We start from the raw sequence: 26,168 nt of genomic DNA, 5'->3' as shown, positions 1-26,168 counted from the left end.
CCGAAGCATGACTTCGGGAGTGGTCATGCTCCAAGCACCACAAACAGACCCGATGCGGATCTGTCACCAACATCATACGGTGATGGTCCTCGCACGGCTTGAAACTGGTCTTCAGGGACGTCTAGACGCACCAAAAACTCATAAAAAAATTCAACAAAATGGTCGAACTTGGTCAAAAAGGGACCAGGGTAGCTCTCTTTGGATCAGTATGTGGCACGCAAAGAAAAGAACTGACATCACTGCGCTAAGGTGGCATCTATGTACTACTCCCAACCTCATCACGGTGACTATGATGCCCGCGGAGTCGACCGATGCCACTTACCGACGCCCAAGGGTATTGCTCGAGGAAGTCTGCGCCTGGGGAAAAGTTCTAAGGTAAGGAATCTGCAACTAGAATATGTCTCTACCAGATATTTTGTTACCGAAGGTAAGTAACTTGTACGTTTAGGGGACATGGTACACGGAGTGTGTGCATTGTTGTGTTTTCATTTTTAGGGAACACCTTATTGCGCAGCCTGCAATGACAATCTGCATGAGTTCTGTGGTGGGTCCCTTAGAGTGGCACAAGTTGTGCTGCAGCTCTTAGGGTGGGTCCCTCTTCTGTACCCATGCCCTAGGTACATTTACAAGGGACTTATAGAGATGCTAAGGGCCTTCCCTCTTAAGGATCAAGTTACCAGGAGCTTTGTTTTGGGGAAGACCACTGGCACTGGGATCCTGGTAAGAAGGAACCCAGTGCACTTCAGTCAAAGTTGGTCAAAAACCAGGCAAAAAGTGTGTGTGTGTGGAAGGGTTGGGGGCGGGACTGAAACCAGAGCCCAATTTCCTACACAGTCTAACTCTTCATGCCTTAAGTTTGAGCTGTGAAATCTGAGCTACTTTGAACTGCATGCAGGGGTGATGAGTCATACTCTCAGCTTGCTAGCCAAAGATGTTTCTTCGGGATGTCAATTTTATTATGTCAAGCATAGCAGTGCGCAAGCCCTGCTCTTTTGCGATGTGTAATCTATTCTGTGGGTTTAACCTCGCCCATCACTTTCATTCATTCCTTGGCCTGCCTTTCAAAATTCCCTTGATTTTGTATGTAAATACTTTACTTAAATGCTTTACGTTTGTCCCGCCCTGAGGCTGCTTTGTTACTGCCTTTGAGACTAACCCTGTTACATGGATTATTGCATGATCGGCCATTAAGTTTAGTGTGGTGCAGTATTTTTTCTTTTGCCTCGCTGCTTTGTGCTGTAAGGCCGTATCTTGTTTCTTCCTCGTCCATCCTTGTCTAGAGAAGTGCTAACCTTCTATCCTTTCAAATAACACAGCTATACACACAACCCAGATCTATATTTAAGCACCTAGATTCTGATGTTTTCATTATTAGGATAGGCTTACTTCCAGTTTGTACTTGGAATACAAATCCATTATTTTCTCATTTCATTCTAAGAATGCAACTTTTGCAAAAAGTAGTGACTTTAAGTTCAAATGTCTAGTGGGCTATTTTTTCCAGCTTGCATTATAATACATGCACCTTTCTCAGCCGATCAAGGAAACATTTAATAACAATAGAAGCAAATGCAGAACTGGCTACATTCGAGGTAATTACTTTTTTTTTGGTGCATTTTACGTGTTTAAGCTATCTGCGCCTCGTCTCCAAGTTGCCCTGGAGACGTCTGATAATTTGAGGACGGGTTATTTTAATGTTCTAACTTTTGACTGCAGAAGATGCTCAGAGTAGCACAATGGTGTAACTGAGGCTACAAAAGATAAAGAAGCATGACTACGTGAGACACAAGCTTGAGATGGGCTGATTTCAGATTGCCATAGTGCCACATCTGGTCTCTAGGAGCAACAACAGAGAATGAGTTTACTGGGACGTCTTCCATCCTTGTCAAGGGGAGTGTTAACCTTCTTTTCTTTCAAACACACATCTGTGCACACAACCCAGAGCTATATTTAAGCACCTAGAATCTGATTTCTTCTTTAGAGTAGGATTAGTTTCGGTTTGTACTTGGAATACAAATCCATCATTTTTTCATTTAATTTTAAGAATGTGACTTTTGCAAAAATTAGTGACTTTAAGTTCAACTGTCTACTGGGCATTTTTCTCCCAGCTCGCATTATAGTAAATGTACCTTTCTCAGCCAGTTGCCAGTTGAAGAAACCTTTAATTACAATACAAGCAAATGTAGAACTGGCTCCATTCGAGGTAATTACATTTTTTTTTATTTTTCGTATACACGGCGCCACTGGAATTATGTGGCAGAGAGGACCAAATTATGCTGCATGGTTGACCAATTTATGTGGCTGGAAAAGTCCAGTTACGTATTACAACGCCAATAGCTCTAACTCAAGCAAATACGAGACCTATTACATTGCAAATGGTTGTTTTGTTTCCTGGTGCTTTGAGGAGAAACCTCATCCCCTCAAGGCACATTTGTCTGATACGTTGTGGTTTGTGCTTTCCTTGTCCCGCCCGTTTTGTGAGCCTTGCAATGGCTTATTAGGGTGGGAAAGAAATTGAGAACTGAAATCAGTGCTCAACCTTGTATAGCAGTATGATCCAGGGAGGATCCTGGTGCAGAATTGGAGCTGTGGTGCCACCTATCTGTTCATGACAACTATTTAAACTTTCCAGATGCTGTCAAATGTCTGGATGAAGTTCAAAGAAACAGTTGAGTAACTCAGGGCATTGTGTAAGAAGGGTATTTCACTTTTCTAGTGACGTATAGAGTTTACTAATATTTGTTCTTGGTTTTTTACGTTTACAATGTCCATCAAAATGTAAGCCATCCAGTCTTTTCAAACCCACGCTCAGACCCTGCCTTTTAAAGCTGCTGTCACAGTTACTTCCAAGGTGAAGTGAAGATATTTTTCATAGAATCCATCTTCATGGACTTTATCAACTTCTAATGCACATTTTAAGCTTTTTAAACTGCAGTACCCTTCCAGGCAGACCCTCCTTTAACCATACTTATTTGACTTTCCATCATTCTGCAGTGATTTCGTTCCACTCCTGAGGTGTGATGATAAAGCCATATGTAATCACCTACCCTGCTCAGTCACCTCAGTTCCTTTCTTTCTAATTTTTCATATGGCGATATGGGCTTGCTTTAAACTTATTCCTCATGTCTTGATTTTCTTACAAAATTATTTTTTACAGTTTGCAAGAGAACTATGTCACCTCCTAAATCTACAGAGTTTAATCCTTGTGGGGACTGTCATAAGTAATTGTCTCTGACAAATCGCCCACACAGTGTGCCACTGGTGTTTGGGTTCGTTCCATGACTCTAAGTTCTGAGAAAAGTGAGCCCTTATGACACTAAAGGGAATCCAGGACCATCAAGCTGTATGTCGCTGAACGCCAGAAATGTTCTCAGCCGTACCCCTCCTGCTCAAAGTGAAGGGTGTGGACCTGTTCCCGCAACAGGTCCTCATTGCGATCTAAGTCTTCTGGTGATTTATCCTAGTCACATCCACTTTCATGCTGAGAAGATGCAAAGACGTCAGGTTGCTTCACTGTCTCTCACCTGGTCTTTACTGCGGATCCAATTGGGCAGCTGATCTCAATGCCCCTTGAATTTCCAGACCCATTATTGACGTCACAGCTTGAGTCTTTTCAATAGGTCATGTTGTTAATTTGTGGCATTCTTAATGCTCAGTCTGGTACTTTTTTGGGCCCCAAAGATCTGCGGAGGCCTTCAGTCGAGTTACTGCTTACCAGTCCACTCCCTGCGCCACCTCTGTCTCCTGAATCCTGGTTCTGCCCTGATGACGGAGCAGACTTATAATCGGGCACCATAATCCACGCCATCCCTTTGACACTGACTGCAGCACCAATATCACAGAAGGAAGATCCTGTTCCTGTAGTCCTATTTGACTCTGAACCATTTTCATCATAGCCCTGACTGAGGTCACTCCTAATTTGTTCCAGTGCACCCGGCCCCTGTTCAATCAGATTCAGACAAAACTGCATATTCCTCAGAGCAGCACCTTAGCACTCAAACAACTTTTCGGTTCTGACTCTGATTGTAACCAACCTTTGGTGATGACAATGGATATATGTGGGGTATTTTCTCCAGCACTACCTAAGTCAAACGTAGGGCCTGATTTAGGTTTTGGTGATGTTACCGCCAGACTGCCGCAGCAGTGGACCCGTTAAGTCAGTGGTGTTCTGCCCACTGTATTTACATGTTAGTCATACAGGCTGTCTACTGGTGGTGGTTTGCTGACAAAGGAAGGGCATCATGGGACTCAGTGGACATCGGACAATGGCATTGGCTGTGGAATACAGGTAAGTCACATACACACACACTTTACCGTTGCCAAAGTGTGTCCCTGTGTCACGCACAACTTGCCACATACCATCATCCCACCTCAACACGTACATGCCTAAAACACACATTGCCATACATCCATGACTGAAATAATTCACACACTATTGACGCTGCAACCACACACTACACAATCACCACTTCACACTCACCTAAACAAACACACAGACATGCACAACTTCACATATCACGATTGCCGTGCAACACACACCTGAATGTTGCTCACAACAGAACATATACAACAACATCCAAGCCATATGCGATGGCACACAGGCAAGCACAACATCACCCACTCCACCTTTCTCAACGTCACCCAGCCACTCGTATCGCACACACTCATACAAGTACTGAGCCATACAACTCGATTGACAACATGTCAGGTACATGTCCCTTTGCAATGCGCAAACATGGACACAGTTGACAAGTGTGATTGTACCGTTATTGTGGTGCCAGCATTTCTTTGGCACTGAATCCTGATGCCATAATGACAGTTGTGTACGTGTGTGATGTATGTTGTGTACCGGTGTCTCCCCATCCGTGCCACAATCCCGACATACGCATGTCACAGTAATTTTTTAAAAATTGCTGTGACGTGTAAATGTCTACAGTGATCCAGAGCTCATGCAGTAACCCACAACATACACAGTCAATGCGTGTTGCCTACGTGTCCAATGATGGGAGGGTCATGTTTTCTCAGTGGTCCCGTGGCAGAAGCGATAGAAGTGCCTGTCCAGTCGTGTCCAGCCTGAAACTGAAGTGGGATTGGGAAAAAAAGGTACATTTGCATCACTCTTCTCCCCAATCTGCCAAGTCGGATGTAGAGGTTGGACCGCCACTTTTTGCTTGGCAGTCTGGTACATCCAAATCTGGACAGCGGTAAGTGTGGCTGGAGTCCCCTCACCAGCCAACTTTTCCTATAGTGCCATGGCAGCGAATGGGAATCCTTGGCGCAGTTGGTGGGACTTGGGCGTGTTTTCGCCTATGGGACTACTTCCATCTAAATGTGGTGGGTGGACCGCCAAGGCGGTGGACAGGTTTTCAGGCGGAAATCCGACTTTTGGAACGTTAACACCAACATCTAAATCAGGCTGTTAGTGGCCTTACAGACGTTTTACTACTGGGACAGATTTCATGGGAACCCTTACTTCCCTGTAATACAGCTGTGACTGACACCCTTATAGGTACTTGGTCTAAGCCCTTTTCCTGTCCACCGTTGAACAGGAAAGTTGTCATATGCCACAGATCAGCAGCAGATGACCCAGATTTCTTGACACAACATCCTACATCAGAAAGATTGGTGGTTCTGGCATCCGCGGGTAGGACGAACCCCAATTTTCCCCCCATGATTTCTGACAGGAAGTCAAATCGAATCAAGGCATTCAGTTAGCTAATGTTTTCCTTTACTAGTCTTGCCCTCTGCTTTATGGCAAATGGTTACTGAGATCTTGCCAGCAGTTCCCTATGACTTTTGGGCCAATTGGGCTGGAGCCACCCAGAATGGCCAGAACTTTGGGCAGAGTAGTTGGCACTATTATGGTGCGCAGGTGGCATGTTTGAATGGAAGTCACGGGTTTGGGAGCCTCTTTGATGGACATGGCATTTGATGGGTCTCACCTGGTCGATGAGAAGCTTAATTCACCTTTCGGCCTTGAAGTCTACTTGAAGAGGTTTGCGTACTCGCCACACTTCATCCCACCGCACTGCAACATACACGCAAATCTTTTTAGGACAGGGAAGGCGATCATGCAGACAATGTACTGGCTGCCCAGGACAACATACATACCATTCTCCTGCCCCTCTGGCGACAGTGTCCAAACCGCTATAGTTTGTCCTTTGTGGCACACAATTCCCCTGTAGTGGAGCTGAATCAGATATTTTATCCAAGCAAAATATAATGTCCGGCAGGTGGTTCCCCCAGATCATGCAGTGAGGCTATGCCCTGCCAGTCCTAGTCAATGGCAACATCTTTCACCCACATTAGAATTTTGTCTTTTTGTTTTTAGAAGAGCATCCGTCTGTAGTGCTCCAAGAGGTGCAGTCTCTTTCGGCCCAAGGATCCATAGGAGAGATTCTTAGCCCAGAAAATAGGGACTGGTTTTTATTCCTGCAATTTCCTAGTGCCAATCAAGGATTCAGGCCTTTGTCCTATTTTAGAAATCTCCCCCTCTGAACACCTTCTTATGGAAGGACGAATTCAAGAATGCCAATTACACCATGAGGTGGCACAGGCTGTCTTCCAGCATTGGAGAAAACCCTGGTAAATTAAATCGAAAATGCACAAGTTCAAAACCTTTGCATATAGAAGTTCAAAAGAATGCTTTCTCTGAGACCCATTTTGGATAAAGTGATGTACACTACTCCTGTATGCCTGTTGGCCACTGCTTTTCTTGCCCTGAGTGTTGCACGTATAACTTTTGTGCAGGAGCATTTGTTTAGTGCAGGCCATACTTGGAGTGGGCACCGTTAAAGGTTATCTTTCAGCCTTTTTACTTTTACCGGATCAATGGCTCTCGTTCTGTAGTGATGAGGTTTCTAAATGGTTTGATTTATTTGTTTACTCAAAATCCAATTGTGACGCTGCATTGGGATCTTAATGTGGTCCTCACTTTCCACATGTGCACACCATTTGAACCATTGCACAGCTGTCCTCTGCCTCTCCTGACTCTGAAGACTGTGTAACTGGTTGCTCTAGCTGTGACTCGCCACATGTGGTGTAGCCACCGTACACAACTTTTGTCCTGGATAAGGTGATGTTGAAAACCAGTGTGTCCTTTTAGCTGATAGTTGGTACTGCGGTTCATTCTGGGCAGTCCATTACTCTGTATTCTTTGCTTTCTCACACCTATCAAAAGATGAGGCGAGACTCCGTTCTCTGGATCCCAAAAGTGCTTTAAGCCTTTATATGGATGGCACCAAGGACTGTTGATTGGGCAATCTGCTTTCTTTGCGGTTCTCTAGGTCAGAGAAAGACAAGGCATTGCAGAAACTGACTCCGTTAAGGTGGATAGTTTTCTGCATTAAGATCTGCTATGCATTGGCCATCAAGCAGCCTCAGAAAGGGCTGAGGGCCCATTTCATCACGACCAAGGATGTAACCACTGTTCTGGCATGAAAAGTGCCTTCCTTGACATCTGTGAGGCTGTGACATGGGCGACAGTACGCATGTTCACGAAGCAGTGCTACCTTGAAAGCCAGGTCTTCTGGAATGGGCCTTTTGTCTGTTCAGTCCTACAGGACGTTTTGGTCTGATCTATTTTACAGTGCCACTGTCTTGGGAAGTACTGCTATGGTATCTATTCTAAAGGTGAGGAATCAGCAGTTAGAAGTAATCATCAGAAAAAAAACTTACTTAACTGTTCAACAGCAGATTACTTCCTGCCTTTCTTTCCTACCTGTCTTAAGAAACATTGATGTCAACATGAAGGGGTAGCACTTATACTCGACTGCGTTGTCACTTCTGGGGTGGAACAAAGTCAGTGTGGATCTGTAAGGTGCTACCTCCCTGACCGTGGGAGCAATGCTGTTATTTCTTAAGGATCCAGTATGAAGCCTGGTGCTATTCTATGGTGAGGAACCTGCAGTATGGTAGAGTATCCACCAGAAAGACCATTAGCGAAGGTTTATTTATAACTTATTTTTCTGGATTCCAGTTCTCCATTTGTTGCTGCCCATAACATCGAATTTCAAATCCTGTTTGCTCAACGCTATTTTCTTTTGCTATCAAAATGTTTATAACCGATCCATGCTTATCGCCAGCATAGTTGGCCTGCATAAGAGCTTGATGTTAAAAGTAAGAAAGATTTACTCTTTGTAGGTATTAAAATACTCTTAATCAAAAAATGTTTGTCATAGCCCATCTTTTAATATCGACCCCTTTGTGATTATTTGGAAAAAGTAGGGAGTGGATCTAGGACGGACCAGGACGTTTTTGTTGTGTCAAAAAAAATCCCTGATTACTCTGGGGAGGAGTGAGAGACATTTTGGAGCTATAGGATACTTTATACCAATCTTTGACTAACTTTAAGGGTATCCTACAAACATGTGGTATATGTCAAATCAGGGACTCAGTAACAATCCTGGTACCTGTGACCGGGCGTTTTCATTGTAACATTTGCATTATGATCATTTATAATGCAGTGCTCGTGTGTTTGGTGCTCTTTCACAGCTCATCAATTACTGATCATTAGTATAGGGGAATATGTTTAATTCTCAAAGCATTTGAGTTTCCAGCTGTTGATTCATCTTGTTTGTTACATGTTTTATAAAATTCATATGTTACGTGTGTGTGATAATTATTTTTGTTACATTTTGTGCAGGTGGTCAAGAACTAGTGTTTGTTACTCATGTTGTAAATCCATGTCATTTCTATATACAACGATACTCTAAGAAGAAAACAGCAAACGAGTTGGATCAAATCCTCGCCCTCTACTGCACAACAAATTGCAGCCCTAGCCCCAATGATGTGTTGGCATTAGGTAATGTATCAACTTTGTATAGATCCAAATGTGTAAAAAGTACCCTAACATGTGTTTTCATTTATTTGACTGCATTTAAGCCCTTAGCTGCTGAGGTTTTTCGACCCCCTACACCCTTTTTGATTTTTTTGTGCACTTAGAGCCCCATAACTGTTTTTCCTCCAACGGTATCTAAGCCATATTAGGGTTTTGTTCCTCACTGCTTTAGCATTCTAAAGGTACCCAGGGTTTGTCGATTCCCTTCAAGAGAATCTGAAAAATTGCTAATGTTTTTTTCTATAAATGAAAAATAAAATAAAGCTTATGACTTTTTACCCTTGAAGAAATATATCAACAAAAGACTTTTAGTACCAACTCCCCTGCTTCATGAACAAGCAGAGTCAACGATAAAAAATTTTACAACACGTTTTCCATTTTCCAAATGGTAGTCTTTATCTATTCATTGCAGTTTCAACCTGTTTATTATTTGTAGTGGAAGCACATGTAAATCCCATTGGTGGGTGAACCTGAAAAGTTATACATTTCTGAAATCTGTACAGAATCCAACAAGAGGTCATTTTTGCAGATTATGTATGTTGTTTTAAAAGAAACTAGTTGTTGAATTCAAATAACAGTTTTCATCTGTGTTTTTCCCCCCGAAATGCCGATTCATAAAAGTAACATACCATTACGCTAGTCACTCTCTTCTGGTTGCAGGGACATCTAGTGTTTGTTTGTCGTCCACAAAACACACAATACCCATAGCAAACAACTGAGCAGCAGTTTGTAATGATTCTTCATTGTACACCAACCATGCAGCAATTCATATGGTAAAATCGAATGAATGAAAAATTAATCTGAAGAAATTGTATGTATTGTTGAAAAGTGCACACAATACTGAGTTTAGTAATTGTGGGTATTTGTACGCCTCTACTTTTGTGATTACCCATACTATTGTGATTCAGACAGGATTTTACAAAATATGATGTTCCTTGCACAATAGCTTATCTTTGGAAGCCAATTAGGATAGAAATTCATTTCATAATAGCAAACCTTCTACTATTGTTTACTAATTTTTGCTGATAAAAAGACCCCAAAAAGCAAAGAGAGGACATCAGAAATTCCTTGTCAAATAAATTACCTTTTTTGCCGATTCCGGTACCTGCGATATTTGGGTCAGGGCTTGACCACAACTCGGGGAAATCAGATATTTTTGAAAGCTAGACACTGGGTAAGTCAGGAATGGTGTAGCTTTTGTGGATATTATGACATTTTCAAACCCACAATTCCTTTCAAACCACAACCTTCTGCAAAAAACATGCATTTTCCTCACATTTCTCTGTTAGTTCTGAATTTGCAGGGATCCGCAAAATCTCAACACCCAGCGTTCACACTACTCTCAGGAAAACCTAGCTTGACCTGGTGCCTGCAATTGGAGTAACTGGTGTTTTTAGGCCCCGGCTTGTCCACTACTCTGGGAAATCTGCCAAACTTAGACATTTTGGAAAAACAGATACCAGGGAAGTTTAGAGTGTAGTGTGCTTTGAGAGGAGCTCAATTCATTTCTTTCCCACAATGCCCTTGAAACCTACAACTTTGCCAAAAAACACACATATTCGTAGCATGTTTTGACTGCAGATACACATGCTATGCACACTCCTGCCATCTAGTGTTAGGATCGGACTTTACAAGTTTTGTCTTTAGGAAATCTTTATAATGTTGATGTGATTATCAGTCTTGACCTTCTCTAGGGAATGCGCACGTCCAGCAGCTCCTTTTGTTAGATTTATTTTTTCCCAACTTTGTGGCCTATGGATGCCTAATGGATCGTAACGGACTTTACTTATCGAGGGAGACTTCGACAAGTCATTGATTTAGGAGAGACACTCTTTTTGGCATGGTTACCCCGATTTTAGCCTGTTATCAGTGTGCTTAGACTGTTTTTACTGGGATCCTGCTAACCAGGACTCCAGTGATTGTGCTCTCTCCTCTAAATTTTGCTGCCGTGGTACACTTTACACCCCACAATTGGCATACTGGTGTATCCCTGTAAGATCCTACTATATGGTACTTAGGTACCCAGGGCATTGGAACACTAGGGGTCCCCCATGGGCTGCAGCATGTGTTATGCCACTCATGGGACCCCATGCAAACTACTTCTGCGCGCATGACATTTGCAGCCTGCGTGAAAAGGTGCATGCACCCTTTCACTGCTGGTCACTGCACCAGGTCACTAAGTCACCCCGATGGTAGATCCTCCAAGCCCAGAGGGCAGGGTGCAGGTACCTGTGTGTGAGGGCCTCGCTGCATGAGCAGAAGTGCCCCTACGAACTCCAGTTCCATTGCACTGGACTTCGTAAGTGCGGGGAAGCTATTTTACCCATGTACTGGCCTCTTGTGTCCAGTTACATAATGGTAACTCCGAACCTAGGCATGTTTGGTATCAAACATGTTGGAATCATACCCCAATAATAATGCCAGTATTAGAGGACCCCCCAGAATTGCTCCTACTAGTCTTCCAGGGCAGCCCCTCGGATAGGGTTCTGCCCTCCTGCTTCTTGACCAGCTCAAGCTGGGGGAAGGCAGAACAAAGGATTTCCTATGGGAGAGGGGATGCAATCGGCTTTTTAAAGTGCCCATTTGGTGCCCCTTGTATAATCCAGTTTCCACTAGTCCATGGACCCCTGGTCCTGCTCTGGCGCGAAACTTCTCAAAGGAAAAGAGTGACCACTCCCCGGTCTATCTGGTGCCCAGAGTTCCTCCAGGTGGCCACTTGATTCTGCCGTCTGGAAGCCATATGTGCAGAGGACCCTGGGAACATCTGGTTGGTCAGAACAGGTAACTGATGTCAGTGACCCCCTCTGATAGGCGGTCACCTTGCAAAGTGACCAAGCCCCCAGTTAGGGCGATTTAGGGACTCTCTTGCGAGTGGGTCCCCATATTTGGTGTGCAAGCCTGCACCAGGACTCCTCTGCAATGACCTCTTCTGCTCCTGGCCACTGGAACCGCTGCTGGACTTCACAGAAACCGAACAAGACTACAGCACTGAGACAACATCAGACGGCCTAAAGCAACAACGCCTGGCTACTGAGACTTAATGTCCTGTGGAACTGTGTGGCTCCTCCAAGACATATGGTGGTCCTCCTGGCCCTCTTTGCCTTCTGTCCAACTTAGGGGAGGGTGATACCTTGCCTGTCTTTGCAGGACAGAATCCCTGTGAACCACGACTCTTGCAACAACCAAGGCTTGTTTACTGCTGCGCCAAGGGATCTTCAGGTTCCCAGTAGCCCCGGCATCCAGCACGTCATCCTTGCAAGGACAGTCTCTCCTCTGCTGCTTCAGCAACGTGGGACTCCTCTCCCAGTGTGCTGACTGGGCCTCACTGCAACTTACTGTGCCTGCTGCCAGTGGGTTGCCTGTGGGGAGTTACGACTGCTTCGGCTGGCTCCTGGTTGCTGAAGGTCAGCCTGGACTCACGTCCAAGGGTCAAGTACCCTGGACCTTGCTGGTCCTCTTCAGCTCTGCAAATCCACTTCTGTCAAGATTTGCACCCTGGCGTGGGACAGCTTCTGGATGACTTCAGGGACTCTTCTGCAGCTCCTTGGCTCCACAGCTGACCTCCATCTTCCACCATCGACTTAGATCTTCTTCCACAGAGCGGTGGGCAGTGGCTCCTGCCCCACCTGGACTGAACTCTGTCCCCTTCTTTTACAGATCCTCTTCTTCCGGAATCCACCGTTGAGTTCCACTGGACTGGTCTTGTTCTTGCAAAGTTCCTTTTCCAAGTCCCCTTATTAGTCTGTGGGAAGACCATTTAACTTAATTCTGCTCTCCCGGTCACTGAGGGTCATCTAGGTACTCACCTCTTGGGCTTCCAACTCCTCTCAGCTCCCTACTAACTACTCCACATCCCTGGGTGGGGGTCCTAACTTCATGTTCCACTATTTTGGTATATATGGTTTGGCCCCCCTATAGGGCCCTAGCTATTTTCTGCTATTTCTTGCCAATGCTTGTTTTTCTATGGTAGTTCCTAATACTTAACGTGTATGTATAGTGTATGCTAGCCTCCAGTTGAGGGTGTGCCTATAGTAATCTAGTCCAGTGTTACTGTAATAAAGGACCTCTATTTTTGCAACACTGTGTGGTTCCTTTCATATGAGATACGTTACTGTGTGACTACTTTGGTATTAGAAGTGCTTTACACTCCTCCTAGTTAAGTCTTGGCTTATCACCACAGCTACCACTAGAGAGCCCAGGCTTCCTAGACACTGTTCACTAACTAAAAGGGGTTTACTGGATCTGGTATTGTGCCAACACCATAGGTGTCCACCACACCCCAGACCAGCTTACTTCAGTCAACTTACGGATCTGAGGAGCCACCGCAGGATTTACAGTCTTCTTCAGTAATTCAGCTTCCTTCCAGGACCCATTGAGAAAGTTTGGCTCCGGGTAAAGGAGGGCTAAATACGCATATTCAGACACACACGATGTCTGCAATCTATGCCTGTCACCGGATCAGGACTGCGCAGCCTTCAACCTGTTCAAAAATGAAAACACTTTGCACTAGATGGAACTGCGACTAACCCATAAAATGGCAATGGTACTGAGGCAATTATCTGGACAGAAGAGATACAACATCTACAAGCCCTCAGAAACAAAGTACGTGAGGATCCAATAGAAGGAGACACCATTTTGGTCAGTTGCGCTACAGCTTCTCCTAGTCCAGCAGCACAGACAAGATGAGTAGTGACCCTCAGAGTTGGGCCAAGGATGATGACAGCACCAAGGGTTGTGAAGAAAACAGTCTCTCAGTCCTCCCAACTTCGCTTAGGGTTATGGTCGACACCGAGAGCACACCTCAAAGCAGAAAGGACAAGGCTATAATCTATCCCGATTAGTCTGCAGGCCACAGGAACAGGCATGGTGGTGACACGCAGCAGTACTCCATGCCAAAACAGCACACGACTCCTGCATATACCACGGCATCAACACTGTCACCCTCCAGCACTGACAAAACCATCAGAGCCAAGCAAGCATATGGTGTTGCCAGACACATTATCAGGGCCAAGGCACACATCAATTCCTGAGAACGTATCAGAGCACAGCTACACTCTGAATCTGAAGGCAGGGAAAAAAACAAACAGAAAAACACATGGTGCAGAAAGTAGGCAAGACACTAGTGGTCCATGAATCAGAAGGAAATGTTTTTGAAAACCTTCAAGGGATCATGCAAAAAAAGTGCTAAATAGGCCAGGACATTTCACAGGAAATGCCTCATAAAACAAAAAGGCAGGACATTGACATGCCTAACCTGATTCCAAAGAAGGCAACTATGGAGCATAAAGGCACATGCCATAAGCCAATTGACTTCCGTACACCTCCACAGCCCATGTCACCATTTTCTACACACAGTAGGAAAAGAGGCAGGGAGTTAGGGTCACTTCACACAATTCAGACTGACAAGGAGACCCCCAACAAAGCCTAGACCCATGGTATGGTTATGATGTAGTGCTGCCAGACACAAACAAAGAATTAATACCAGCAAAGGCATTACCCACAGATGATGCATTGTCTTACCACAGAGTTATTAAATACTTGGCTGAATACCACAAGGTATAAATGCATATCACATAGGAGGAGACAGAATTCCTGGTAGAGACACTCAGAGTGCTCAGTACAATATCTGCCTATGATAGGGTCTGTGCTCAAGGTCTCTGTAGGAAGCTGGGTCCTAGTTGCAATTCTACCCCCGCCCCCCCCCCCCCCCCAACAAAACCTTCACTATTTGCCTCGTTTGCAGATGAAACTTCAGTTGAAGTGCACTTGGTTCCTGCAAACCAGGTCTACAGTGCCAGTGTTCCTTCCCCAAAACAAGACACCTGGCCACTTGATCCCCATGTGACCAGGCACTTCACCCCCCTGTAAGCCCCTAGTAAAAGGTACATCTGGTGCCTAGTTCATGGGTACTGAAGAGGGCCCCTCAGAGCTGCAGCACAACTTGTGCTTTGTAAGGGCCCAGCACTAACCTTATGCAGGCTGCCATTTTAATCTGCGTGACACGGTGCTCCCAAAATCGACAACATGACATGGGACACATTTGTGTGCCATGTCCTATAAAACACTGCTTGTAATATCTGTAAGTCACCCCTATGGCAGGCCTTCAGCCCTAAGGCAGAATGCATTATATTACAAGTGAGGGCATATATGCATGAGCATATATGCCCCTACTATGTCTTTGTCAACTCTTGGACATAGTAAGTGTACAGGGAAGCCATTTTAAATACGGTAAATCTGATGGTCGAAACAACCTCTGCACCTGGATCCTGGACCGAGAAGAACACGACCACTGGTGTCCCTAAGACCCAAGCATAGCAAGAACTGAACCCCACGGTGGTTCATCCCTAACTGGACTCCCCAGTCCATCCATGCAGCAACTTTACCACAGGCCTTTCCCCCATAGACTAAACAGAGCACAAGACACTAAACTGCACCACTGCATCCGGCTGCCCGAGATGAGCTGTTGGTGTGGTCTTGGACCTTGTCCCGTACCGACAAGGAGATTGGTCTCGTACGTTGCTGCACTATACCGGTATGCAGTGCTTGTTCTTCCCCCATAGGGTAACATAGCTGCATCGGAAAAATGTACTGTCTACTTTTAAAAACTATTAAAAAAAAATAACTCAAAAAATACTCATCTAAGTACGATAATCGTGGGATCTAAATATATTCAAAAGTACATGTTACTTTTATAAATTGGTGTTGGATTACATTGAGTGTGTCTATCTTTCTGCATGAGTGTGTCCTACTTGCTTAGCACAACCCACTGATATACCTAACTGCTTGCCCAGAGAAAGAGCATTTGGGATGTCATTTGTGCATCTGTGATACCTCCTTGGATTGCTTGGACCCTTTGCACAGTGTACCTCATTTTTGTCCACTATATAACGAGCTAGCTTTCTACATTGGTGATACTACGGTGGGAAGAAGACTTTGCATGTACTGTACCACACTGTCAGTATTGTGATTCTACAAAATAATTCACAATTTGATCTAGTTGCCAGAAAAAATTTTCAAATTATAATCGTTTACATTTTTCCAAATTTCTAATCTGGTCTGTTAGGGCCTTGGTTAAGTGCCTCAGTCCTGTCGTGTTTAGAGATTTAAAACAAAATACTAGATGGTTAGGCCTTAAAGACTGTTAAGATTTTTTGTACAGATTCTAAAAAGGTGCCAACTCATTTTAAAATAATGCCCGCATCAGAGGATGGTGTTGTGGACCTGAACATCACCCCTTACCTGCAGCTGTCAATGCAGCAGCTAAAGAACCTTTGCAAGGTCAACAGAATTAAAACAGACTCAAACCCTTCGTAAGAACATCTCCAGGAGTTACTGGCTAAGTCTGATAGGGTTCAGGCACCCCCAAAGAAACACTGAGGACAGTCAGGAGAATGACCTAGTCAGTGAAGCTGAGCCTGCTAGCAGTGCTTGTAGGGAGAGTTCCTCTTCCAGTACCACTGAGGGAGATGGTAACAGTAATAACCTCTACGCTAAGACAGTACCTAGGGGTCAGCCAGGCTCCTCCATTGTTCAGAGAAATACTAGAGGATCTGGACAGAGAACGGGACATCTTAGCCAAGAGAGTATCGGGCTCTTAGAGCTAGAGAAGGAAATAATTGAGATGGGCCTAGGTCCCATCTCTGGTGGCAGAATATCATAAATAGGGAGAAAGAGGTAGATTTCAACTCTAGAATCCCAAAAGAATTTTCCCCAAGTATGAGGTTGGTGATGTTATCACCAGGTGGTTAATAGCCTTTGAGAGGGCCTATGATTCCAGAGAAGTAAAAAAACAAAAAACAATGGGGCTCTTTCCTTTGGGAAATGTTCTCAGGAAAGTGCAGGGATAGACTCCTGACAATGAATGAGGCAGATAATAGGTCCTATGACCTCTTGAAGGACACCCTGGTTGAGGGCTTTGGATTCACCACTGAGGAATAAAGAATCCCGTTGAGGGAGACTAACAGAACCTCACGTTAGTCCCGAATTGATTTTTGTGGAGTTCTCCGTTTGAATACTAGGTGGTTGGTTAAAGGAGAGTCAGGTGCAAGATTATTATGAACTTTATCATTTGATTATGAAGGAACACCTATTAAGTAACTGTACTTGTGAGAAAGTGCATCATTACCTAGTGGACCCAGGGCCAGTCTCTCCCCAAGAGCTGGGGAGGAACCCTGATCATTGGATTAGAACTAGGATGTCCAGGACAAGACATGGTGCGGGTGACAACAAGTAGTAGTCAGGGAAGCCACCCAAGAGGAAAAGGTGGAGAATCCCGACAGCAAAGAAAAGGTGTTCTCGGTAGGCTGCAACCACACCAAGGACACTTTTTGCCTAAAAACAAACACACTAGTAAACTCTCAGGGGTTGCCAATGTAGCCATGGGGTCTGACTGCACTGATAAGGAGGTCCTCCTTGTCTTTAACTGGAAAGTGGGCCACCAGGTGATTTGGAGATTCCAGAGGGGTGTACAAACTGCCACCACTGATGGTGAATGGAATCCCAGCCACTTTCCTGAGAGAACCATGGAACTACACCAATTCCAGTGTTAGTTGCATGATACCATGTACTCTAGGGGTTCATTAGAGGATCCCCCAGTTGTGCCTGTACAGCCTTGCTGGGTCTGCATACCAGCCCGCACTGCTGCCCAACCCTAGACAGTGTTCTCAGTCCTGCTGATGAGCTTAACTCGGGGAGGGGAAGGCAGAACAAAGGATTTCCTATAAAAGACCACCTCACCCGAAATGGTTGTCTCTGGGTAGTGGTGGGGTTCCCCTGCAAAGATTCTCCAACACGAGGTGGTTCTGAGGGGTCCTCTCTGCCTTCTGTCAAACTTGGGAGATGGTGAGTCCTTGCCTCTTAGACAGAATCTCTGTGCACTGCAACTGTTGCAGCATCCAAGGCATTTGATGGCTCCTGCTCCAAGCGACCTTCAGGCTCTAAGTAGCCCCGGCCCCCTGCACTCTACCCCTGCAAGCACAGTCTCCTCTCTGCTGCTCCAGCGACTTGGGACTCCACTTCAGGTGTCCTGTCTGGTCCTCACTGCGACTAGCTGTGCCTGCTGCCAGTGGGTTGCTCAAGGGCACTCCGTCTGCTCGCTCTCCTGACTGCTCAGGTCAGCACAGCTTCCCTCCAAGTGTCGAGTCCCCAGGACCTACTGATCCTCTTCAGCTCTGCAAATCTTCTTCAGCTCCAAATTACATTTTCATGCTGTCCTCCTGCCCTCCTGACGACTGACCTGTCTGCAATCTGGCGTTCATCGAGCGACAGCTCCTAGGCGACTTCAGGGACTCCTCTGCAGCTAGACTTCATCCACCACCGTTGAACCGGATCTTCAGCCACAGAAGGGTGGGCATGGACTCCTGCCCCCCCTGGACACTCCTGTGTGGACTGGACTCTGTCCCCTTCTTTTACAGGTCCTCTTAATACGGAATCCACTGTTGGGTTCCACCAGCCTGGTCCTGTTCTTGCTATTATTCCAATTCCAAGTCCCCATGTTAGCCTATGAGATGACAAGGTAACTTCCCTTTGTTCTCCTGGTTGCTGGAGGGTCTTCTAGATCCTCACCTCTTGGGTTTCCTTTCTCTTCCAGCCCTTGTCTCATTACGCCATATCCTCTGATGGGGACCCTTTCTCGCATTCCACTATTTTAGTATATGGTTTAGCCCTTGCTATTTCTAAAGTTTTATGTTAGTCCCTAGTTAGTTACCTCTGTATATTTTGTGCGTATGTACCTCCAGAAAGGCGGGATTGCCTATAGTAATCTAGGTCAGTGTTCCTGTAATAAAGTACCTTTATTTTTGCTACACTGTGTGGTTCCTTTCAGGTGTGATAAGTTACTGTGTGATGTATGTGGTATTGGAAGTGCTTCACACTCCTAGATAAGTATTGGCTGCTCACCACTGCTACCACTAGAGAGCCCTGACGTACTAGACACTAACACTAACTGATAAGTGTTGCCCAGACCTGGTATAAGGTGCAGACTCCATAGGTGTCCCTCACACACCAGGCCAACCTCCTACACCTATAGGACACCCAGCTCAGTAACAACTCCACATCTTGTGGGATTTCTGGTACTTACCTCTGGTAATTCCTTACTCCCCCAGCCCTTGAGATTCTAACACACTTACCTTTGGTTGGGCCTCTCTATTCTTATACCACTTTTTTAGTGTATGGTTTGCACCCTCCCGTAGGGTCCCATGTAATCTGTTATGCTTTTCCTGTTTTTTGCAAAGTATATATTTGTGTGTGGATACCTCCAAGTGGAGATATACCAGTATTAGTGTTATAATAAAGAATGCTTTATTTTTGTAACACTCGAAGTGGTTCTTTCTTGTGTAACAGTTATAAACTGACTAATGTGGTATTATAAGTGCTTTACATGCCTCCTTGATAAGCCTGAGCTGCTCGCCACATCTACCCCTAGAGAGCTTTGTTTAGCTAGACATCAAAACACCATCACTAATAGTTGCCTGGACTCCGTATAGGGTGCCACACCATAGGTGGACACCATAAACTGAGCCAGCCTCCTACTGCTGGTACCTAGGGCATGGGTACTGAAGAGGGCTCCTCAGGGCTGCAGCACAACTCGTGGCACTCTGAGTGACCCTACACCAACTTTATGCAGACTGCCATTGCAGGCTGCAAGACAAGCTGCTACCAGAATTGAAAACACGACATGGCACACGTGTGCCATGTCCTCTAAAACACTGTAATATCCCCTAAAACACTGTAATATCCCCTACAGCAGACCTTCAGTTGGACGACAGGGTGCATTATATTACAAGTGAGGGCATATATGCAAAGCGTATATGCTCCTACTATGTCTTTGTCAACTCTTAGACTTAGTAAGTGTACAGGGAAGTCATTTTAAATGTGTGCTGGACACTGGTCACTATGAGTTCCCCAGCTAGATGATGGCTTATTTGAACCCAGTGATGGATTTAATAACACATGCACCCAGAGCGCACCTTTGAGGTGCCCCTGAAAAACCTACCAACGGCTACTGAGCTCAATGACTCTTCTGGCCAGCCTGCCAACAACAGGTGAGAATCTGACCTCCCTATGGGAGAGCCTCTGCTTTTGGGAGGTCAGAAACAACAGCCTGTGTGGACCCGGGTTTTACCCACCCCTCCCTACAGGATGACTTGCATACCAAGGCAGGAACTTCAAAGGAGCCCACTGCCTTTGATCTACGGAACTGGCCTTTCTCGGAGAAAGATGCCAACCCCACTGCCTCATGGCCCACCTGGCACTTCGATAGGCGGTAAAATTAGCTATGCAGGAGGTGTGATGCACTTTCAGATTGGGAACACCCCGAGTGTGGCCAGCCTGAAGTGGAAACCATTTTAGAAATGTCACCATCTTGTGTGCGTTGGAATTTAGGAACTCTGGTGTTGTGGTGATGCCCACTCCCACAGGAAGTGGACATCTAGTGGGGTGTAGTAACCCCCAGGCTAAATACCTCGTTGGCTACTACTCTTCACTCCACTTAACACCCCGTGGGACCCTGTGATAACAGACCCTCAGATCCTCGCTGGGCACAAAAGGAGAACTGGTGAGAAGCCTGCTGAACCCGAGAACCGAGGAGCACATAAGACTTGGCGAGCAACTGACCTGTTCTGCTGCTGCAGCATCCGAGAAACTGGGAGAGCTGCCTGTGCTCTGCAAATCCCCAAGAAGAACTCCCCTAGAGGAGCTGCTCCCAACATCCGCAGCCTTCCAAGAAAAGACCACTGTGACTAGGACTGCCAAAAACCAACACTGGACATCACCACTGTACCTGAGCTGCCTAGCCCAAGCTCAGGTGGGCCAAAGATGTCATTGTGGTCCCCAGGGCCTCTGGAGATGAAGCCCACCCCAAGCTTGTCCTCTCTGGACTTTCTGATATCATCATCTGCAGCTTGATTCTGCAGACCACCTACCATCCCGACTGCCTCTGGTGGCGGTAAACCCAATGTCCCAAATCACATCTGCACCCAGACGCCCCGGACCGATGAGAAGAGGAACACTGGTGTCCATACTGTTGTGAATGACTCTAGCCTCTCAGCAAGACTGCTGTATTAGGGGCGGCACCTCTTCTGCTCATAGGTGGCAGCCTAGCACATGGACTCTGGAGACCTCTGAGGAAAGGTGTGGTGTAACAAATATTACTCCAGTATTGGAACTTTCATAGATTCACATGCTTGAATCATTCCCCGTCATCGAGATGGGAGTCCCGGTAGAATTTTCACAAGTAATGTTAAGACATATTAACAAAGAAAAAAGGGCCCTAGGCCTCTTCAATTTCACAGTCTATCAGAGTCATTTTGTGAAAAGGACCAAACCTGGGCCTCCACCAATCAGGCGACAGCACCCTTCAGAACCTCCTGAGAGAAGCTCCAGCACCTCAGATTTTCTACCGCACGTCGTGCTAGGGAGTCTCCTCAGAGCTCTGCTCTGTCTTCACACCTTTTTCAACTATTTCCTCTCAGAGAAACTCATTTAATTGGATTTGTCAGCTATTTCTCAACTATGTCTGACAAGGAGAGGAAGGGTCTCTTCAGAGACTGCAAGACTTGTGGGAAGAAAAGGCTTCATTCTGAAGACCCTCACCAAGACTGCATTTACTGCCTGTACCCAGATCATTCAGCCAAAGACTGTAAGATTTGCCGTACTTTTTCTTCTAAAACCTTAAAAGACAGGGAAGGCAGATTATTAATATGGCTGCAGAAACTAAAGCAGAGGAAGGATCCAGTTTCTGATTCTGAGAGTGAGGAATCATCAACATCTAAGAGATCATCTAAAAGGGGGAGATCATGCTCTAGATCTCCCTCACAACTCTCAAGAAAGGCCCTCAAAAAGACTACTTCAGGGTCTTATAAGGGTCGCAGCCCATCTTCTTCCCCAAAGAAAGTTTCCAGCAAAGAGGGGAAAAGACATTCTTCCAGTTCTGAGAGGCACAGAAAGTCTTCATCTGTTCCACCATCTGTGCCTTTCAAGAAGCCATCCTTTGTGACTGGAAAAAAGGCTTCGTCGACGGATTCACCGTCGACAGTACCGTCGGTGAGTGCCTTTCCGACGACAACATCTACTTCTGGATTTCCACCGTCAACGAGAATAAGTACCCCACCGTTGATGAGAACTGCAGCGACGACATCAGCGTCGATGACCGTCTACACCTCGTCATCGTCGACGGCGCTGATGTCGGTGTCAGCCCTACCGTCGTCGACGGTAGACTCGTCGGCAAGACTTCCTGCTATTAAAATAACCGTGCGTCCATGACGAAGTCTATTTACACGTCGTCGATGACCTCGTCGACGACACCGTTGATGACACCGTCGACGAGGGAAAAACATCTAAAAAGAGTAGAAAAGCTAACACCGACCCACACATCACCTAGTAAGGTGTCCTCCCTTGTGCCAGTACATCTTTTGGAGGGAGACGAAGACTCGGATGAAGAGGGGCCTTTTGGAACAGCCCACAGTCCATCTGAATTGAATGTAAAGTACCAGAAAGAAGAGGAATATGAAGAAGCTTATGATCCCCAGCTTTACTCAGAGCAACAGCAATATCAACAGGGGACGTTTATTCCTTCCTCCCTGCTTACTGACCTTAGAGCGATGTTAGTGGATTACAACAGAAGGTTTCCTCCTCAATGAGAACAACCTCCTCCATCGTCTATTTCTGGTGTTTCTACTCCACATCAGAGACCAACGTCCTTACATCTCACAAATGTGGCCACTCCGGACATGACAATTCCTCAGGACACCGACATCTCAGAAGGGGATCAGGAAGAAGGAGAGCTCATGGACACTCACTCAGAGTGGGACGAGTACATTATCCCTGCTCCTTCTTCTCCTTCTCATTCGAAGGTGGAATCCCCACCAGAAGACATTGGAGGATTTCACAATCTTCTAGAGAGGGCAGCCAAGCGTTTTGCCTTACCGTTACCTACTAAACAAACAGACTGTTTCCTTTATGATTTTAAAGAGCCCTTTCAGAAGTCTGTGCGCTCTATCCCGATGGTGAACTACCTGTGGGAAGAGGGCCTTAAAGTCATGAAAAATCCGGCTACAGTCACGTCAGTATTGCCACGTCTGGATAAAAAATACAAAGCTCCTGATGATGCACCAACATGCTTAACAGGACATCCTCCTCCGGATTCAGTAGTAGCTCAGGCAGCTCAAAGAAGATCGAAGAATCCTTCTGCCCCGATTTCCGCACCTCCAGACAAGGAGGGTAGGCGGCTAGATAACATAGGAAAAAGGTTTTCTTCTATGGCTAGCCTAGTAGTTAGAGCTGCCAACTCTTTGGCTATTCTGGCTAGATTCGACAGACAGCTTTGGGCGGACATTGCACCTTTTATTAACCAACTGCCGGAGGATGCGAGATCGGAGGCAAATAAAACGGTACAAGAAGGTCAACGCACGTCTGCAGAGCTTATAGACTGTGCAATGGATATAGCGACCACTGCTTTTAGACAACTTGCAGGTGCAGCTGTACTAAGAAGACAGGGCTGGCTTAAAGCCACCTCGTTTCGCCCAGAAGTTCAAAATAAAATCCTAGACTTACCCTTTGATGGCCAAGCACTATTTGGAAAACATGTCGATGAAGCCCTACAATCAATCAAGACGGACACGGCAAGGTCATTAGGTACCCTGCAATATTGAAGTTCGTCCTAGAGGGCGTGGCCAACCCTCATACAGAGGGGGATATCAACAACACAGATATTCTTCCTATCCATCATCTTCACAGCAATATCGTCCATACTACGCGCAAAGGCAGCCGCCACAACCAGCCTATAGTAGACCTGCCGCCCGTGGACGTTCAACCCGTCCGGCCAAAGATTCAGCTTGTAGAACCTGATGTTTTCAAGGCTCCGGCTACGTCCAGTCCGCCTCCTGTCACTCTGGGCGGGAGGATCTTTTTATTCCTCAGTCAATGGCAAACCATTACGTCAGACAAGTGGGTCCTACAATTAGTGAAACGGGCCATACTTTAGAATTTATCCAGATACCTCCCTCCAACCCTCCCCGCAGGACTCCTTCAAAATACCCTCAACAACTCCAAAAAGAGATCGACAAGATGCTTCTCAAGGGAGCTATAGAGAAGGTGCCTCGGGCCCAACGAGGAACAGGATTTTATTCTAGGTTCTTCATCATTCGGAAAAAGTGGAAGGATTGGAGGCCGATCCTCGATTTAAGGGAACTAAATGTATACCTAAAGAAGCAATCGTTACGAATGATCAGCCTGCAAGACGTCCTTCTGCGTCTCAATCAGGGAGATTTTATGTCATCACTAGACCTGAAAGACGCATACTTCCACATTCCCGTCCACCCTGCCCACAGAAAATACTTAAGATTCACCGTAGCCGGGAGCCATTATCAATACCGTGTCCTTCCTTTTGGACTGAAATCAGCCCCAAGAATATTTACCAAATGTCTAGCACCAGTCGCAGCCTTTCTCAGAAGGAGAAAGCACCAGGTTTTTCCATACTTAGAAGATTGGTTGATAAAGGCAAAGACTTACGCAGGAGCGTGCAAGTCAACAAAAAAGTGCGTTTCCTTAATAACCAATCTCGGATTCACAATCAACTGGGAGAAGTCCAACCCTCTACCAGTATGCAATATTACTTTTCTAGGAGCAAGACTGAACACAGAGTCTGCCATGGCATGTCCCACGTTAGAGAGGCAACAATAATTACTGACTCTAGTAAGTTCCATACAGAGAAGAGGAAAGGTTACTGTCCACCTGTTCAAATTGCTGTTGGGCATGATGTCTTCATGCATACCTCTGGTCCCTATGTGTCGGCTAAAGATGTGCCCCTTACAAGAGCAACTAAATCGTCAATGGCTCCAAGTATCAGGCACTTTCCAAGACCAGATACAAATAACTCAGATAATGATCAGAACTCTGAAATGGTGGTCTCAAAGGCATCATCTATCAATCGGCCTTTCGTTTCTACAACAGCCAGCCCCGTGGACCATAACAATGGATGCCTCACTGGAAGGCTGGGGAGCAGTGTTACAGGATCTGAAAATAAGTGGCAAATGGCCACTGCATCTGGCATCAATGCATATCAATTGGCTAGAACTCAGGGCAGTGCACCTGGCCTTACAAGCATTTCTCCCAAGGACCTCGGGATCGCAAGTGGTGATGAGAACGGACAACACCACTACGATGCACTATCTCAACAAACAAGGAGGCACAAGATCTCTCACCCTTTCCAGAGAAGCCCAAGCGATCTGGAACTGGGCCTCGCAGCAAGGCATCGCACTATCAGCGGTACACTTGCCTGGAATAAACAACAAGACAGCAGATGCACTCACCAGGCAGAAATCGGACTGCCACGAGTGGGAGCTAGACCAGACAGTACTGAATCATATTTTTTCCCGGTGGGGAACACCAGCGGTGGACCTGTTTGCGAACAAAGACAGCGCCAAATGCCGGTTCTTCGCAAGTTGACATCACCAGAAGGGATCTTGGGGGAATGCGTTTTTGATAGTCTGGTCAGACATCTTTGCTTACGCCTTTCCTCCCATTCCGTTGATCCCAAGGGTCCTCACGAAAATGAAAACAGAACCGTGCACTCTGATACTGATAGCCCCGTAGTGGCCGCGCCAACATTGGTTCGCGGAACTTCTCCTTCTGTCAATCAAACCTCATATTCCACTGGAGCCGTTACCTCAATTACTAACAGTGAACAACGGCCAGGTTCGGCACTCCGATCCGCAGTCAATGCGATTATCGGCATGGTTCCTCACCACCGAGAGTTCACATTTTGAATATCCCGCAGGACTGCAGGGATATTCTGTCAAAAGCTAGAGTGGATAGCCCTAACAAGACGTATCAGTGTAAATGGAAAAGATTCTGTGCCTGGTGTCATCAGCGTCGGATTGACCCTCTAGTCTCACCACCAGAGGAAATATTGCCGTATCTCTTACAGCTAGCTAAATCTGGCCTAGCACACTCGTCCATTAAAGTTCACTTAGCAGCTATAGCTGCATACAGACGTTCAGATGACACACCCTCACTCTTCTTGGCTGATTAAGAGATTTCTGAAGGGGCTTTTCAGGGTTTACCCTCCTTTCAGACCACCGCCTCCTTCGTGGAATCTGAATATTGTCTTGGCACAACTGATGAAGCATCTGTTTGAGCCGATCCATCATGCTTCTCTCAAGGTCTTGTCGTGCAAGGTTGCCTTATTGGTAGCCCTTACATCAGCTAGGCGGGTCAGTGAGGTGCAAGCGCTTTCCATCCAAGAGCCATTTCTGCAGCTTAAACACGACAGACTGCTAATGCGCACTAATCCGCATTTTATTCCAAAGGTTCCGTCAGACTTTCACATAAGCGA

The 26,168-nt window shown here is 45.9% G+C and overlaps 1 protein-coding gene, 1 non-coding gene and 1 pseudogene across 2 annotated transcripts in view; 1 reads left to right on the top strand and 2 right to left on the bottom strand.

The window, feature by feature from the left end:
- The window catches only part of RNF17 (ring finger protein 17), a 1,983,649-nt gene that overhangs the window by 606,628 nt on the left and 1,350,853 nt on the right, over window positions 1-26,168 (top strand). The window contains exon 15 of the mRNA XM_069202301.1: window positions 8,642-8,800. Coding sequence (XP_069058402.1) covers window positions 8,642-8,800 — 159 coding nt within the window. The remainder of the gene's footprint in view (window positions 1-8,641; window positions 8,801-26,168) is intronic.
- Window positions 1,189-1,314, bottom strand: LOC138252488 (U6atac minor spliceosomal RNA). The gene has a single exon (XR_011195222.1). It is a non-coding gene; the product is annotated as a U6atac minor spliceosomal RNA (small nuclear RNA).
- Window positions 1,850-1,920, bottom strand: LOC138252489 (U6atac minor spliceosomal RNA; annotated as a pseudogene).

The sequence above is a fragment of the Pleurodeles waltl genome, chromosome 8 (genome assembly GCF_031143425.1).
Source record: "Pleurodeles waltl isolate 20211129_DDA chromosome 8, aPleWal1.hap1.20221129, whole genome shotgun sequence".
In the NCBI taxonomy this organism is placed as follows: Eukaryota; Metazoa; Chordata; class Amphibia; order Caudata; family Salamandridae; genus Pleurodeles; species Pleurodeles waltl.
The sequence above is the reverse complement of the archived record's forward strand: the minus strand, read 5'-3'. Positions and strand labels throughout refer to the sequence as shown.